At 45.5% G+C, this 17,254-nt stretch overlaps 2 protein-coding genes across 3 annotated transcripts; one reads left to right on the plus strand and one right to left on the minus strand.

Annotated features, from left to right (window-relative positions):
- Positions 1 to 245: 245 nt before the first annotated feature.
- Rhp (rhophilin) lies at positions 246 to 16,415 on the minus strand. Of its 2 annotated transcripts, none has more exons than XM_043430914.1 (10): positions 15,887 to 16,415; positions 7,188 to 7,303; positions 6,295 to 6,426; positions 5,643 to 5,718; positions 3,344 to 3,421; positions 2,848 to 3,231; positions 1,834 to 2,398; positions 1,475 to 1,704; positions 1,244 to 1,396; positions 246 to 945 (listed from the first exon to the last, which is right to left on the minus strand). In XM_043430914.1, the coding sequence occupies exons 1-10, from the start codon at positions 15,953 to 15,955 to the stop codon at positions 742 to 744; spliced, it is 2,007 nt and encodes a 668-aa protein (XP_043286849.1). In that variant the 5' UTR covers positions 15,956 to 16,415; the 3' UTR covers positions 246 to 741. The 2 variants fall into 2 exon arrangements, with proteins under 2 accessions (XP_043286849.1, XP_043286850.1); XM_043430915.1 differs by lacking the exon at positions 15,887 to 16,415 and adding an exon at positions 11,324 to 11,573.
- On the plus strand, positions 3,689 to 6,301 carry tilB (touch insensitive larva B). The gene is made up of 3 exons (XM_043430922.1): positions 3,689 to 4,017; positions 4,094 to 4,355; positions 4,743 to 6,301. The coding sequence occupies exons 1-3, from the start codon at positions 3,689 to 3,691 to the stop codon at positions 5,418 to 5,420; spliced, it is 1,269 nt and encodes a 422-aa protein (XP_043286857.1). The 3' UTR covers positions 5,421 to 6,301.
- Positions 16,416 to 17,254: the final 839 nt, after the last annotated feature.

Raw genomic sequence — 17,254 nt, forward strand, 5'->3', positions numbered from 1 at the left:
GGCATGGTCAAACCCGAATATCTCCATAAGCAAGTTGAGTCTATCGAAATTTCAGAGATAATAACGGTCTCGGAGGAGCATAAACGCCGAACTTTCTCCGCGAGGTGACCTTAAAAACCGGTACGAAAGAAAGTGCATCGTCCGTTGCCGCGCTGTACATTTATTCTCGCGTCCGACAGTGTGCAAGATACAACATTTTTTTTGAAGATTAAAAATTTTGAGTTCGCCTCATTATTTTCCAACGATTCAATTTGCAAGACGATTCTACACATTTATTCTCCACTTGCTATTTACAATTTTAATTGACAGTCGTTAAAATACAATAATATTTATACACTCGATTATTTACTTCGACAGACTACAAAACACGGGATTCCTACGGATATACAATTATAAATATTGTTTAATGATTGTTGTTGGTTTGGCTACGATCATCGACCGTCGGCGAATGGCTTCTCCCCCCACCCTGGCCCAATACTCCATTTCCACGGTACGCGAACATTCGTACGAGAGAAAAGCAAAAAAAAACGGGAGATCGAACAAAAAATCTCTTTTTTTTTTCAATTCTCTCTTTAACAATCATTTGGCAACCGCATCGATGATCGTCATACGTGGAAATATATTTTTTCTTCTAAAATGGCCGACAAACTTATTCGAGTTGGTGTAATTTGCGAACCTAAACGGCATGTATGTACAATTATTCTTCTCTTTTCCGTATATGGGAATTCGCAGAGTTGCTTATCATCTGAGAATAACGTTGTCAAATGTTAGATCCCTGCTGTCTCGTTGACCATTCGACTTCTTAAAAGGATTCCAAGGTATTCGGCTTCGTGCAACGTGCGCCGTTGTCACCGAACCTGCAGGACTCGGCTGACCCGATGAAACTCCTGACGAACTGCTCGCAGAAACGCTGCCTTTGTCTCGACTACTCGGCTTCACCGGTTTCTACGAAAACAATATTTTTATTGAAAAGAAAAAAAGCCACAGTAATATTGGAAGAAAAAACGTCTCATAACACCAATTTCAACTCCGTCTCACGTGCCCAAAAAATTGTAATTTTGCTACCAAAAATTCAGCATTTACTTGCTTTTCCATTTACTCTAATTTTTTAAAGCATAAATCGACAAAGTCAAAATAATTTCTAGTTTGCTAACTACGTGACAAAATTCGGAATATTCGAAGAAAGGCCGCTCGGGCATTTGATACTTTTATAGAGTCGAGCTCTTTTCGCATTGTTCCTCACCTTCAAATAATTTCTGTCCATCGGAGTTACGAGTTTGAGGCTTATGGAATCTCCGCATTGTTTGATCAGCCGTACAACTTGCTCGTGGGAGGCCCATTTTACGTCTTTCTCGCCGATACCGACGATGAAGTCGCCCTCTTTCATTCCTCCGAGCTGTAACGAGAGCCCAAAAGTGTCAGTGATGATGACAAAACGCTGCGAAATACTAGATTTTTCAATTCCAAGACTCACGTCAGCCAGAGAATTGTGATCAACGGCAGCGACGATGACAGGGGCATCGCCGCGAACACTGAAACCAAAACCTTCGCCTCCTGGACCACGTTGAAGTTGAATCAACCGAGGAGCGGTCCAGTGTCTCTTGGCTGAGAATATAGCGACGGGGCCAAGGGATCGGAAGAGGTCGTCGACCCCGTGTTGACCGAAATCCGGATGCGTCAGGCCCAATTGAAATTTGGTTGATGCTGCAATGAATAATGGGGAGATTTTATACTCGTAACTCTCTAGGTCAGGGAAGAAATTTTCGAACGAGTTTTCGCATTGAATTCAAGAAATCGGCGAACGGAGCTTTGTGCGAACCATTCGAGTCTTACCAATAATGTGTGGAGGATCAAGAAGTTCACGAAAATCGTCCTCGTTCCCAACGGCCTCGTACCTCTCGAGGCTGGCTTCGTGGCATCTTTTCAAAAGTTTTCCCAGAGCCTGTTTGCCTTTGAGTTCACGACACATTCTCCAAAGTCTTTGGCTCTCTTCGTGAAGCACGAGAGCTTCGCGAAGATGAGCTTTGCCCAGCAACTGCCTCTCGTTGTCGTCCTTCGGAAGCGTGAACTCGATCTGAGTTTTTCCATCGCTTTCTTGCATTCTCTCCAAAGTGAGTTTACTCTCGTTCGAAAATTCCGAGAGTTTACGCTCCAAAAGAGCGGCTGCGCAGTGTCTGTGGGCCAGTGCTAAATGGTGCTCGCGTTTTATCAATATCAAAGATATCCACGATTCTGGCACGTAATCCCGAACAAGTTGTCGCGATATCGAGCCGTGAACCTCGTTGTAAACCGTGGCCACTTGACTCGCCTCTCGAGCCAAATCCAACGATACGTCCATACTTCGAGTCTCTCGGGACTCGAGCTCCAGCTTTTCGAATAAACATTCCCTCGCTTGGGCCTGTAATTAACACAAATTGAAATTCTTCTCAAAATCATTTTTCCTGCAATTAAAGAGTGAAAGAAAGTGGAAAATTGAATGAGGTACGAGGTCGAACTCGATTCGCGGCGAAGTGGAAACAAGTCTCCACATAACAACAACTGGGGATCGTGTCATGAAACAAAATATTTTTTTATAAAAATGCAGTAGAAGCAGTAAAAGCACAGAGAAATGAAGATTGCTCAGAAATGTTGCCAAAAATTAAGGTTTTTTTTTCTAGAGTTGAAAAAAAAACGTGTCAGTAGTCTGGTCATCGAGCGGTTCTCCAATTTTATAGCATCAATGATTGATTTTCCACTTGGGATGAAGAAAAAGAGCTGAGAAGCAATTATAGAATGGATTGAATGAGACGAACCCAAGATAATTCGAGAATAATATTGAAAAATAGAATATGAAGAAGAATGTTGTACCAGCATAAGTTGGACCAGCATGTCGAGCATGTCAGGCCCAAGATCCATGCTCGGGGCATTGGTAAAGTTTTCATGGATGTATCTAAAGGTGCCAGCAGCTCGTAAGAAGGCGTCGACAGCTTGATCGAGTCCTCTCGGACTTTTTCGATCCTGTTTCGCACCCAATTGCGTATAGAGAGCGCCAGCGTTGAAGAGAACCGAGGCTTTTTCGAAGGCGACAGTTCTCTGACAGCTTGGAACCCCCGTTAAGGAATCGAACCATTCGAAGTAAATACCGAGGCTTCGATCGGGCGGAAAAAAACGTCTTTCGATGAAGTACAATTGATTGTAGTATCGCAACAAAAGAGCGATTCCTGCTGCATCTCTGGTAGGTGTTCTCGTCGCCTGAGAAAAAAAAACAGAAAAAATGGTTTATCTCTACCGTCTCGCTTGTTCTCACGTTCCATTTCGTTTTTGTTTATTTACTTGTTGATAAACAATTCCTGTTTTTTCGTACCTGTCTCGTTTCCATAAGATCCGCAATCGCTTCCTCATAATGCTCTCCATCTTCGCTGTAATGTTCAAGAATAAAATCCTGCAAAGAGACGATAAAATATTTCAATATTTGAGAATGCAAATTTTTGTCATATACCAAAAACAAAATAGGAGACCGAACGAGCGTGGACAAATTTTCGTTATAAAAATGAGTAAATATTGCGTGGGGCTTGTTTCACTGCTGCAAACTTCAAAACATCGCCGATTCTTTGGTTACCGAGCGACGATAATGTTTGATCGATAATATTCAGTGTGACGCACTCTCCCCGTCGACCACGGTTGAAAAAAGCAGAAGAGACGATAGAAAATGGTGAGGATAACGCTGGATCTGATTCGAAAACGGGCCGAGCACAACGAGGGTGAGATTGGGAGTCTTGAAGAAATTTCCCTCCATCAGGAGAACATCGAGAAAATAGAAGTGTTGAATCAAAACTGCAGGAACCTGAAAATTCTTCTGATGCAGAACAATCTCATATCGAAAATCGAGAATTTGAATATGCTCAAACGTCTCGAGTATCTGAATTTGGCGATAAACAACATCGAAGTCATCGAGAATTTGGAGGGTTTGGAAAGTTTACAAAAACTTGATCTCACCGTGAATTTCATTGGTGACTTGAGAAGTGTCGATCGTTTGAGGTAAATAATGAAAAATATTCCACTCCCCAATTTCTCCTCAGTATTTCATTGATTCGGTGCTCCATTTATTTTGCAGGCACAACAAAAATCTGGAAATTCTATACCTAACCGGAAATCCCTGCACCGACTACACCGGCTATCGAGAATTCGTTGTTGCAACCCTCGAACAGTTGAGCGAACTCGATGCTACCAAGATCGAGAGATCCGAGAGGATTTTAGCGGTGCAAAATTATGCCTCGGCGAGAGACGACGTCGTCAGAGCATACGGAGAATATTCGAAGAAGAGACAAGCGCAAATAGATGCATATCGAGAGAAGAAGAAAAATGCTCCGAAAAAGGTTCGTTTCTTATTTACAGGGTAGCGCGAGCATACAATTTTGAAGAAAAAAAATCGATTCGATTGTCAGTGATACATCGAGACTTGGAATGGAAAAATTTCATTCACAAAACCTTTGAAGGTGAAAACATCTCGGCATATGCGAACGAGGTTGTTCAAAATCACTTTTTGTTCAGCCGGAACGAAAACTATTGAAATTTCTTTAGAACGAATTGTGATTTAGCACCAGAGTCGAATTTCGATGGGCTTGAGAAATTTTCTACCGTTTTAACGATTTCAAATTCTTTCATCAAAAGTCTCGATCGTTTTATTTCGTTCCTTGCTTTTTAAAAAAAAAAAACCAAAATCATTATTGAGATTGGTAATTAGAATTCTATGAACATTTTAGAACAGAGACAACAGCAACGATCGATCGGAATTTTGGAAAGAAAAAAGTCTTCACACGCCGGAGGAGAGAATCGCCATAGCCGAAATGAGTCGTCGACGAGTCGAGAAGTCCGAGGACAAAAAGACGTCAGGGCGAGAAAAGCGTGTCCGAAAATTGGTGAATTCTGAAGGGAGACCGTACAACATGAACGAAGCTAAAGTGCCATTTACTCTGGACGACGAAAGCGATCCGGAGTATCTCATCCTGGAAGTAAGGGTCTACAGACATTTGGATTCTTCGCATTTGGAAGTCGACGTTCAACCTGACTACGTCAGGGTCTTAATAAAAGGTAAAATGCTGCAATTGTGTTTGCCATGCGAAGTTTCGATAGAGAGAAGCGAAGCGAAACGGAATTCAACGACAGGAAATCTCGTAATAAAAATGCCGCGTCTGGAACGTTTGCCAATCGTTTGTCAACGAGTTCCCCGGAAGAATTGCAACAAGAGCCAAAACTCCGAGGAGATGACGTCGGCTAACAGGAGACGATGCTTGTTGGAAATCGGGCCCCCGAAGGGGACCGAAGATCTCGATTTTTCTCGCATATACAAAGAGCGAGCCGAAGCTCTCAGAGTTGAAAGAAAAGAGAAAACTTTGTCTGCCGACTTCGTCGACGATCCTGATGTGCCGCCTCTCGAGTAAGAAGAACGAAGAATTTTCGAAGCAGGCTAAACTCTCTCAATTATTCTGAAGATCCAATGTGAACGGAAGTTTTGAGCTTCCGAGAATTCCAAAATTCCGTGGATCCCGAGATTAAGCGATCCGGCTTAAAAAAGGAGAAAAATGCAGCGAGTTTCGAAACAGCGTGAACCGACGAGTTCCTTGCAGATTCCAGAGTGGCAGACGTCAAGAAAAATGGCTCACCTTGAACGGATCCCGGAAGTCGATGTCCTTGGTCTCTTTGAGGCCAAGTGGAATCATGGGCATCGCAGGATCCTCTCTGAAAGATTGAGAAAAAGTGAGAAAAGATGAGAAAAAAGCCGGAAAATAATAAATAAATAAAAGCGTGAAAAATAGGACACGGTAAAGAAGAGTAAGTATTTGTCGGGGAATATCTAATTATAACGGAATGGAGAACGAGTCCGCGGAGTTATAGCCGTAGCCCGTTGGAGAGAAGACGACTCTTCAGCCGCAGGCATAAATGGGGCCAATAAAAGCGCGAAAGAATCTCTGCCCACAGAAACAGCAGGCGCAGCTTTTTTGTGTCTCGAGTACAGCGTTCGAATTTGTACTTTTTTTTATTTATTTTTTTCTTTTGCTTCTTCTTTTCAAGAAGACCCGACGGCCGCATTATACGACCGATAAATCATTCCGACTTGCCGTTATACACTGTCGCCTCGATAAAATAGATTCGACTGTGCTCGAGTCGGAATCTCTCGTGTTAAGGCGTACGCGCACTCCGTACTTCCGGGATTACTTCAAGGAGGATTGCCGGGAAACCAAGCGTGACGCGGAGGAAGAACCCGAACGAGGATCGAGGAAAAACTGAAGGAAGAACCTTCGAGCACACACTCACCCATCGACATTTTGGTACAGTTCCACTGAACTGTTCAGCTCAGCCAATTGTTCCTTGAGTAACTGCAGATTCGAATTGACGAAACTCAATTCCAGTGCTACCGTCTCTCTGAGCTTTCTGTTCGTTGTTGCCCTGCACACAAAAAAATCCACAAATCAATTAATTTTACATATTTAAAAGCCGTCAAATTTTTGTCTCGACCAGATCGGAAGGAAAAAAACGTTGGGGGCTTCGAGAAACGTCAAGTTTTTTATTTCTATCGAAATTTAGTTGAATAACTGAAAGAAAGTTGCGGAACTCGGTGCAACGGAACGAAAATATTTGAATAACGATGCTTTCAGAGACTCGAATTCATGAGTTCGGAGAAAATGTTGAAATAAAGTATTTCCCCGAGGAAAACAAAGCAAAAATGTTCGTGTGATGTGGGAACGTTGCTCGAGGGCGTGATATTTTTTTCAATCTCAATCTTTCCAGCTTCCTCGTTGCTTCGAGCAGACCACAAGAATCGAGAGGAGGAAAAATGTTCCAGTTTCTCTCGCGTCAATGAATCTCGGATATTTCGAAATCCATTTCCAACTAATACGCGGTACGAAGAAAAAACGAACGCAAAAGAACAGGCTTTTCAGAATAAAAGAAAACGAATCGCGATTTGTTGACCAAGTTTTTTGTTCTGTCCTCGAACCACAACTTGGAAAAATCTCGGCCAAAAGTGTCTCTCCTCAAAAATATTGAAAAAATGATGGCCAAAAAGATGAAAGGAATCTGTAAAGATCGAAAGAGTCGCGTCAACGAGCGAAATTTATCATTTTCAATGAATCGTAGTATCGGAAGCGCGTTGAAAACGGCGAAGAAAGCGTGCAAATCGGATTGACCGTGTGAAGAAAGAAACTGACTTGAAGAGGTTTTCCGCGCCGGCCCGTAGCCGCAGCTCTTTGTTGATTTCCTGATTGAGCTTGCTCCGTTTGTTTTGAAGTTTTCCGCGACATGTCGCGACCCTGGGGTCCGAGCCCTGCAACGATAAAAAAAAAGAGAATTAGAAAAAGGTAAAAAAAAAAAAAAACAAGTGAGTCGGGTGGTTTAAGGGGGGAGGTTTGCGTCGAAGCTAATGATTCGTGACCGAGATACGCGTAAGAGGCCTTCCGTTACAGCTGGTGTGCGTACGGATGGCGAAGGTAACTGTACAGCGTAACATCCGCGATGGGTTTAACGTCGTTCGTCGCGGGACGGCGAGAGAATATCCGTTGTTATAAAAAAGGAATAAAAATGTTTTAACGACAAACGGCGACGGGTCGCAGCGCAGACCGAAATCCGAGGATTCTCGTCGTGCCGTGAGTAATTGACGATTGTAATCGACGCCGATATCGGTGAAAGTAAATCCGTCGCGGATATAGAGCTATGGAACGACGCGGGGACGTTCATTGGAGCATGTCGCGAACGAGTCGAACGGGTTCGTTCGTCGGCCCGAGTACCGTTTCCCTGCGTTTGTTACGTTCGTCAAATCTTTATTGCCACTTTGCTCGTATTCGAAGGAGGCTCGATCGAATTTCGTCGAGTTTATCATTAGTTTATCCTCGAACTCGACTTCCGTTTCGACAGTTTTCGAGCACCTCGCGTCGGCTCCAATTCCAACCCGTTTTCCTTGACTTCAGTGCTCCCGAGGGGTTTCCGTTGCTCCCTCAACGCGGCCTGCAACGGAAGCGACGAATCTTACCCCGATCCGTCTCCTCAAGCGGGTCTCCAGGATTGCGATGTCGTCCGCGTCCGGTCGAGGGTTCCGGTAGCCGAGGATCGCGTCATTGGGGCTCTCGGACGAGTTGGACTCGTCGGACTCGTCGCTGGTGTCTTTGCTGTCCTGCAGATCATGTTTGGAGGGAGTCGAGTGATGATGTACCCACTTTAACATCGCGCTGGCATCGCGGCCGTGCTGGGGGATATGCGCGGAAAGGCAGGCACGTGCAGCCGCTCGGGAGAGCGAGAAACGAGGATCGATCCTCCGCGGATAGGAATCGGATGAAAAGAAGAAAATAGCGAGCGGGCGCGTTAAACAGAGCGATTCTCAGGTGGTCGCGTAACCGGTCTGCCGACCGAGCTCCGCGCTCCTTCCCATTTACATGTATGTTTATATGAGGCAATAGTTGAACCAAACTCGCGATTCGCGCGAGCGAACCATCCTCGTCGTCCTCATCATCATTATCATCATTATTAACCTCAAACGTAATTATCCAATGGGCTTCACCGCACGATCTTCCCTATCGAAGCAACTGTTATGCTTATTATAACATTACCACGATCGTTGAACGAGATCCACGAGCAATTACATCGAGCCAGCGAACCGGCCGGATCATTACAATATTAAATATCGCGTGAACGAGATTCTGATACGCCACCGGCTGTGCTCATCGCCAACTCTTTTTTTCTTTATCCTCTTCCTTTTATCGGGGGCGAGTCCTCGCGAGAGCAGCTTCCGAGATTTATTCTTCCCGATGGGATTGTCGCGCCGATCGGGGATCGAACTCGCCTCCTTGTTTCACGCTCCTTCGAGCAGCCGCCGTGCCGTTTGCTTTGCACGCTTTCTACACAGGACTCGAGACTCTTTCGAGATTAATAATCCTCTCGATTTATGCTAATTTTTCTTTGTCCAGGCTCTTTCGAAACGGGCGTTCGCGACGCGGGTGCCTCGAGCCTTTTTTCCTCGATTCCGTCTCCCCGGTACTGGGGCGCGAGGAAAATTATTCTTTTGTTCGCAAAACTCAGTTTTTGTACTTTCCTCCCGGCTTTTGTTTGCTGCTCTCGATCGATGACGACTCGCTCGCTTCTCGTTGTTCCAATTTCTCAACAGCCCGATCTTCTTTCACGTTTATTCGTTTCCTTCCAAAGCCCGCGCACCGCCAAGGCTCGAAGCAGCGCTGGCTGGACCGCACCGAAGACTGAGGTTTACTCGATCGCTGCCCGAGTCCCCGCGGTTCGTCTCTTTCTTCCTTTCTCCCTCGCTCCCTCGCTCGCTCGCTCCTCGTGTCCGCGAGGGCGCGCGCTCCGGTAAAGAGCTGTACGCGCTTTTGAGATCGCTGCGTCAAGAGGCCGATCGGCGAGCGCGAGAAAAGTCGTTGGTGCGCCGCGCGCGGTGAAAGGAGCGACGGAGAATAATCGAGAAAAGCAAGCAACGAGGTTATCGCACCATTCGTCCCGCTTACGAGGTGTTTTTCCGTCGCGCTTCTCACCTCTCTTGCTTCTTCATTTTTTCTCATTTTTTTCAACGCTAATAAATCCTCGTTCGCGCTCGAATCGTGCGTCTCCGCCGCTGGGAAGCTGGGAATCCGAGCTCTCTCGTCCGAAGAGCTTTCTCTAATCACTCCTGCCTTGGGCAAATATTTGAGGCCGCCGGCGAGGCTTTCTCGTTTTCAAAAATTGCTCACTTTTTTATTCGCGAGAGCCAAACGCTCGGTCCCCGAACGAGCCCCGGATCCGCGACGAATGGGACTGAGACGAAAGTCAAAATAAAACGAGACGCCGGGGAATGCGGCCACGGCCGAGGACGCGACAACGGTCCCTCTCGCATCTCGCCCAGCTGTTCGCAATCCAAACCAACGGAGCTCCCCGATAGAGGACTCCGGGACATTGAGATAAACGGAGCCTCGGCTCCGGCACTGAGAGAGTTGAATTTCTCACGATCGAGAAACTCGAGCCTGGCGATTGAATGCGATAAATTCCGTTCTCGGCTTATTTCATTGAGAAACGTCGTCACAAATTTTTGAGGAAACGTCAAATTTTCGGGCGACGAACCGTCAAAATTTCGTTTATTTATTCCAATTTATTTCAGCTCAAAAAACAGGAGGAAAAGTTTTTTCTTGCGGTAAAATTCAAAAGTCGATGAGGACCCGCGACAGTTTCGCGTCAACGAAGGAGAGAAATATTTTCTCCCCGCAGCCAGTAAGGAAGAGCAGAGAACATATTTTCATTCCCAATTTCTCAATCTCGGGCGAAATTCCCGAAAGCGATTGTCCAAAAAGAAGGAATATTGACAAAGTTGATTTTCAGTACGCAAACATTTTGAGGCGTTCCGAAGGCTCTTCCGCCACGAATTTTATCGGCGTGTACGGAAAGAGCGCGCAAAAGTTTCAAAATCCCCAACCGTTCGGTACTCGAGTTACGTCGGGTCAAGACGCTGAGCGTGCGGCGTTGAAAAAAAAAAAAAAAAAAAAAAAATTTCATAATATCCTCGCGCGGTTATAGCCCAAGATGCACGGGGGGAGAGGAAATGCTCTCGGTTGAGAAGGCGAGCACGGCCGAGAGTAGGAGCGGTTAACCGAAGCGATCTTTATCGCGAGCCTCGACTCCCGGAGTTCCTCGACCTTGAATAATCGGTCACGCAACCGTGCGATGTTCCTCGCGAGTACGTCGAACAGACGAACGAATAACCTTCAAACTTTCCGGCTGTATGTTCAACGAAGCCATTTTCCTCGACTTCGTTATTGTCCTCATTTTTCTCCGAAAGGGCTGACGATTCTCGGTATTGCGCAACCATTCCGGGAAAGCGAGAGAGGGGTCGCGAGCGAGTACGTTGAAGCGCAACGGCAACGCGCTGCGCGTGCCGATCGAAAGTTCGCGAGAGGCCGTTCGAAAGGTCGTTCGTTAACTCCGAGAGACATCGAATTCGCCTCATTTACGGCTCGGACACGTTGATACGAGAGCAAAATGTGAATCGTACGTTAAAGTAACTGAAAATCAGCCTGACGCGGTCAGAAAGGCGAAAATAAACGTGAAATTTGTGATTCGCTCATTTACAGTTGTTTTTATTTCGACTCGAGATAGTACGAAATTTCAAACTCAGTCTCATTTTCTCCGTACGTGATGTAGTAGCTGTCAAAAAGCACGAGTTAAAATAAATGAGGTCGAGAAAAAAAGCGTGGAATAGTGGAAAATAGCGCAATACTCGGAATATTTAGATGGAAATTTCACCGTACAGCGGAGTGCTCGGCGCGTTATTTCTCGGCGAGTCGAGAGATCCCGTTCGGTAGATAAAATATCGTACCTGTAGTTTTATGTCGGGAAGTATGAGCATCTCGCGGCGTCCGTTGTAAGCCCGCTCGTGGTTTTCTGGCACTTGGATTTTATGAAAAAAAAGAAAAAAAAAAAGAGGGCGAGCGCACAGTACAAACACGAAAACACAAGAAACCGGGCGAAGGAGCCAGTGTCAAAATCGCAAAAGGAATAAAAAACAGGAGAGCGCGGAGTGGGGAGACAGTTTATGGTGCGAAGAGTAACTCGAGGGCAAAACTCGTAGCACCGCAGCGACGTTGCGCGCGCGACTCGTCTTCTCTTGCTTACCGTTGTAAAGTTCTCGCGCAGGAGGGCCCCCGCGCGCGCGTAGGGGAGAGAGAAACCGAGAGAAAGAGTCCGGCGCGCGGTTCCGAGCGCCCCTTCTTTCCCCCCCCGGACGCATAGCGCAACCGGTGTACCGAGATGGAAGGAGCAGAGAGGGGGGCGGAGGGAAATGCTTCGACTAGAAAATCGCGGATGGGTAGGACGCCGGGAACGTATACGTGCAACGAGAATCTCGTGTTTTTAACCTACATGGATGCAAAATGAATCGCCTCGCGAATGGACATCGGTGCAGAAGCGCGTACGCGCAATAAGTTTTTCTCGATAAAGAGAAATACATTTTGAGGGAAGCGCACGGAAGAGGGGGGAGAAAATTTGCTTGCTCGACGTTTGTTTCGCCTCCGGGGTGTGCAATCACTCTCAACGGACAACGACACCTTTCACCGCAACTTTATAGCCCCTCTCGTGTTTCGATAGTAAAAACTACTCGAACGTTTCCGATTGAATTTCGAGAGTCGTGAGCCCTCGTACCTTTCGACGGATATTTGCCGGCGTCGCGTAAATTTACTTTCGCTGCGACGACCGCGCGTTCGCCCGAGGAATTTATTAAATGTTTGGAATATTCAAGAGAGAGAGAGAGAGAGAGGAAAATCGGGGGACGTTTTGTTGTGTGCCGTCGAACGTGCCACGGCGCATAAACGTGATAATAAAATTGAAAAAAAATGAATTATTCAAACAGCTATCGCTGTAATAACAAAATAAGTGATTGTTGCGAGCAACGAAATGAAAAACACGCCCGCAATGTTTGTGCGGAACTCGGTTCGGAGGAATAAAGATTTTGAACTTGAAGAGACAGTCTCTTCGTTTTCTTTCTCTCCGAGACGCTCGTCTCATAAATATTCCTCGCGACCCGTTCCTCCTTCCTGTCCGGAGGGTAAGGCGTGTCGCGCGCGCGAGGGACCGACGACGACGCATCTGCCATATTTTTCATTATCTCCACCGTACACACGAGCGGCCCTCGTATACTCGCGGTTCGGGTTGAAACCCTCGCGGATCGCGCATCCTTTGAGAAGATCGCTGGGACGGCTCGTAATGACGGTTTTTAACGCATGGGAAATTGCATTTCCGCTTGCGAACGAAAAAAACTGGATTTTCATTGCGTTTTATCGTTCGCTAACGATTTTTTCTTAACTCAATTAACATTTCAGCGCACCTCGACGAAAAATTGATGAAAACATTCTCCTGCGATCCCCCCTCCCCCCATCGCTGTTTTCAATTTTCGAATTTTTTTGAGACACAAATTCCAAAGCATTTTCCCGATAGATTTTCCAAGCGCGTTAGCGGCTATAATAAAAAAATTAAACGATCGCAGCGCCCCAATGAAAGTTTCAATTTGCAGAAGAGATCATTTTCGTACAGGGACAGTGGAAAGAACTTTGGCGTGTTCTTCGACTCTCGCCATTTCAAATATTTCAAAATTTTTTAATTCTCGACTATACGACGATAAGTACCGATGCCCTCTTTCGGTTTATTCGTTTCTCAAAGTTCAGACGAAACGTTTCACCGATCGGCTGTCACATGGACAGCGGTTCCTTTGACCCGGCGATGTCACTCTTGAACCATCAAAGCGACTCAAATTTTGTCACTTGTTTTGCTGAATAAACGATTAAAAAAAAAGCTCGAAAGAAAAATTTGTCCGAATTTCATCATTCTAAAAGAAAAGTCGACTCACCGGTTCGATGAACTCTCACGTAGTTTCACACCGCAAAGAAATTTCCATCGATCGAAGCAAGTTGCGAAACGACGAAAATTGGGACGGTGAGGAATGAAAGAAAAAAAATGATAAATTTTTAGTTGCTTCGAGCAATGCTCGACTCGTCGATTGATTTTTATTCGAATGCGCGTATGGCGAGACGAAAGGGCCGATTACTTCGGTCCTAACGAAATACCAAGTTGGCACAAGTTCAGAAATCTGCCGCTCCTTCGACGAGCGGGGGGTCGCCACTCCTCCGATATTTCAATTCCTCGAGTGTGATTCGCAAAAGACTCTCGCTTTTCCGCCAACTCAAAAACATTAGCATACATTAAGCATATTCGTCGCGTGTGGGCCGAGGAGGAATCTTCGGAAGCCGGTTCGTTTTTCGATGTAACAAGGGCACACGTGATCGCAAGGCTGATGGCAGAAACCCCTGCGCATACGCTTAGTGCACGGCGGGTTCTGCTCGAACGCGTAAATATTCCTGGCGCGTTCGTTAAGTCGACCTTGAGATTCGAACGAATCGTGGTATCGCGAGTCACGGGTGTTTAATCCGCAAAAAAGTTTTTTCTAGACATCGTGAGTTTTATTTTAATCGCACAACTTCGTTTTACACACGAACCCAGACGAGCGGATTATGCATAAGGTTAAGCCGGAAGAGGCTCGTCTGGAGGCGACACCTGCCTGTTTCCTATGACGTCAGCGCCACCGTCCCATCTTGACGCGTCCCCGAACTACTCTACCCCCTCCCTGCCCCCGTTCTTTTCCTCCGCGATTCTCGCTTTGGGAATAATGCTCGATTATTAATAACGTTTATGCGATTAAACGGCACGTTCGCGTTGGCGCGAATAACATTATCTGGCTATTACGGACGAGTGTGTGTTCGAAAGAGGCCAACGAAACACGCGCGGAAGAGATATCGTCATGGTCACGCAGGTACGAACCTCAGGAAGAATTATTAGTGTAAGAGAAATACCATTATCCGTAAAACGAGCCTGCGCTTGCCCCCCGTCGCTCTTTTCCTCCTCCTCCGGTTACAATACCATTACTATTATTTTCCAGCGTTCCGATCAACCGCGATTGCGCAACGAGGAACGTTTTTCACGACGTTGCCTGTGTCTGTGTTTCGTTACGATGTATAAACGTTCGTTCCTTACTTCGCTCAGATTATTGGTTACGATCTCGAGCATGCTACCGTTCCGCGTAAAACTTCAAATACTCTTTTTCCTCCCCATTTTTTAGTGGCTTCTCCCTCCTCTCCGAGCTGCTCGATCATGTGGACCGTAAAATGTGAGCGCGTAAAAACGGGCGCCATTAAACTAACCACAAAATTAACTGCTCTGTTTACAACCGATAACGTTTTCTGTTGTACGAAAAAATGGCAACAATCATTCGACCAATAATGTTCAATCGTAAAGATTTGCAAGTCGAGGCAACTGTTTTTCGTGTGATATTTCTCGTGGAAGTGATCGGCCAACACAGGGGGGGCCTTTTTCTTTCCTCGTTATCGACTTCGAAAAAGTCGAGTTTCCAGTTTCCCGTCCGAGGGCCCAAATGCCTCGATAATTTCGTAACGACGACAGAGCTTTGTCAATCTTAATGACTCGGTAAGTATTCGTATGTGAAAGTTTCATAAAAATCCGCTTAGTCGGTGAGTAACTCAAACGCACAGTTTCTCAGTTTCTCTATCGCATTAGAGGCAGATATTCAACGTGAAAATATCGGCGAGGATTGCCATCAGAAATCTTCGCCAGAGTCCTTTTTCATTTGTTTTTTATCTCTGCAAGTGTTTCCGTTCGAAAAATATTCCTTCGCTAAGACACAGTAGATTTTGTACGTGCTCGTGTAAAATAGATATAAAATGTGTGTACTCTCTCATCGCTCCGTGAAACAATGAGCGGCGGTACACTTTCCACGCTTCTGAGAGAATGAAGAAAAAAGACTTTTCTCCACGAATAAATGGTCGTGCGTCTCGAGCGAAAAATGGTGAACCCATTAGGAGACGCGACGTATTCGAAGACACTCGGGAGAAACGGCGTTCGCGTGCGAGGGAAAAATTCGGCGCTTCGTTATTGACGAAACTCGTTTTTTTGTTTTTTAAATACACTTTTTTGGAAAAAGAGAGCGAGTTCCAAGGGGCAATCTTAATGATATAAAGTGGACTATGCGTTCGACAACGATCCAAGTTTTTGCGACTTTCCTCACTAATTATCAACACTCGGTGGTAAAGAGAGAAAAAAAATATTCAAGGACCGGTACGAATGACGAAACGCGACGAATTTACGCAGGCTGAAGCAGCGATAAATCGCGTACACGGCTGTTGCGAAGCTTGCGGATTAAATTTGTTCTCATCGACGTCACAAAGTCATAATAATCATAAAAGTACCGCCATGTCGTGCATTTTGACTAAGCTCAATTGGGGGGAAGCGCAAATTTGCATAGCCTTTGTGCTCGATGTTTCTTACCGATCGATTAAATAAAAAATGTATCGAATTGAAAATTCGTTTGTTGACTCACCCGAACAAAGCGTGGCCTGTACCCGTCGTCATCCAGCAGGATATCACCTGACACAATCGGGACATTCATCGTACGCTCATTGTCCTCCGGTAACTCGAGTTTTCTGTTTTCCTATTTGTTTTTAGCACTTATTTTTTGACACATCACTAATCCCGAAGGGCTCGTAACACACTGGCACCAACAATTATCACGGAGATGTTTATCTCGAAGCAGGAAAATTTTGGCAATGAATATTCTCATACGCGAAGATTGGAATCGAGGTGAGAAAAATCGTGGTTATGCCTACGAGACGATCGGACCGAGACTGCGGTGAATACCTCGTACATTTACACATGACCGAACGTAGCGCCGCGACCTATACGTGCGCGTGTCATCCTAACAATCCCGATCGTCCCCCATTGGTCCATCAAAAAACTCAATTTAAATAGGTGTGCTATATTTTCGAAGGTAAAAAGGAGGCGCGCGCGGATTGAAAAAAAAAACGTTTAAACTGTAACGGACGCTCGAGAGAAGGGGCGGGGAGGGGGGGGGGGGGGGGAGGGGGAGAGGGAAGAGGAGAAAACGAGAGCATGCCGCGCCAAACTTTTACTCGCGATAAAAAATCATCAGGTGCGGTAGCTGCAATATTTCGAGCAGGATACTCTGAATATGATCGACGTTCGAGTTCTCTTAAAAATGGATTTTTTTCTTAATCAAGTTTTACGCGCAACACTTCCTCTCGCTATCGTCGTTTATTCCGTGTATGTGTAATCTTCGGGAGAGGGTTCAACGTTGAAAGGCTTCTCAGCGTGACACGGATATACGTTGAAAAAAAAAAATTATATGTGACGCGTTGCGTCGCGACGCGCTACACAACTACAAACACGAATGCACTCGCTCACTCCTCTCCGGTTTTCATTTGAAACACTTTTTTTTCACCTGAACGTAACAAGAGGGGGGATAAACACGTGACCAACACGCAGGTAGTCCGAGACGACGATGGGGCAGGCGATGAGCAAGAGCCGTAATATTCAGCGTACCGTATTTCATGAATGTGTAATGAGTTAATATTTTTACGAAACCAAAGTCCCTTGAAAATTCCTCTTCAAAAACAACGGAATATTTCTTTCAAATATTTAATTTTTTATAGTTTTCGAAAGTTTATTATTTAGATTTTGATAAATCTTCGTAAACGCGAGTGTCTTTGCAAATGTGCGCGGGTGGGACTTTTGGAACGTCTTTAGTTCTTATAAACGCCGCTAGAGCGAACCGCTGTCACGTTCTTACCTGAAAGAGTCAAAGCAGCTGGGTAAACTCGACTTAATTTTTATCAAATCTAATCGTTCGTCATCCGTTTAGAGTAATATGTTTGATCAATTAAAAGCTCCC

The sequence above is a fragment of the Venturia canescens genome, chromosome 10 (genome assembly GCF_019457755.1).
Source record: "Venturia canescens isolate UGA chromosome 10, ASM1945775v1, whole genome shotgun sequence".
In the NCBI taxonomy this organism is placed as follows: Eukaryota; Metazoa; Arthropoda; class Insecta; order Hymenoptera; family Ichneumonidae; genus Venturia; species Venturia canescens.

Excerpts from the sequence above, each read along its gene's own strand:
- tilB (XM_043430922.1), top strand. The coding sequence starts at position 3,689 with ATGGTGAGGATAACGCTGGATCTGATTCGAAAACGGGCCGAGCACAAC. Across the intron at positions 4,018-4,093 it reads AGAAGTGTCGATCGTTTGAG|GCACAACAAAAATCTGGAAA; the intron begins GTAAATAATGAA and ends TTTATTTTGCAG. Across the intron at positions 4,356-4,742 it reads AGAAAAATGCTCCGAAAAAG|AACAGAGACAACAGCAACGA; the intron begins GTTCGTTTCTTA and ends TGAACATTTTAG.
- Rhp (XM_043430914.1), bottom strand. The coding sequence starts at position 15,955 with ATGAATGTCCCGATTGTGTCAGGTGATATCCTGCTGGATGACGACGGG. Across the intron at positions 5,719-6,294 it reads CTGTACCAAAATGTCGATGG|AGAGGATCCTGCGATGCCCA; the intron begins GTGAGTGTGTGC and ends TCAATCTTTCAG. Across the intron at positions 3,232-3,343 it reads ATCTTATGGAAACGAGACAG|GCGACGAGAACACCTACCAG; the intron begins GTACGAAAAAAC and ends TTTTTTTCTCAG.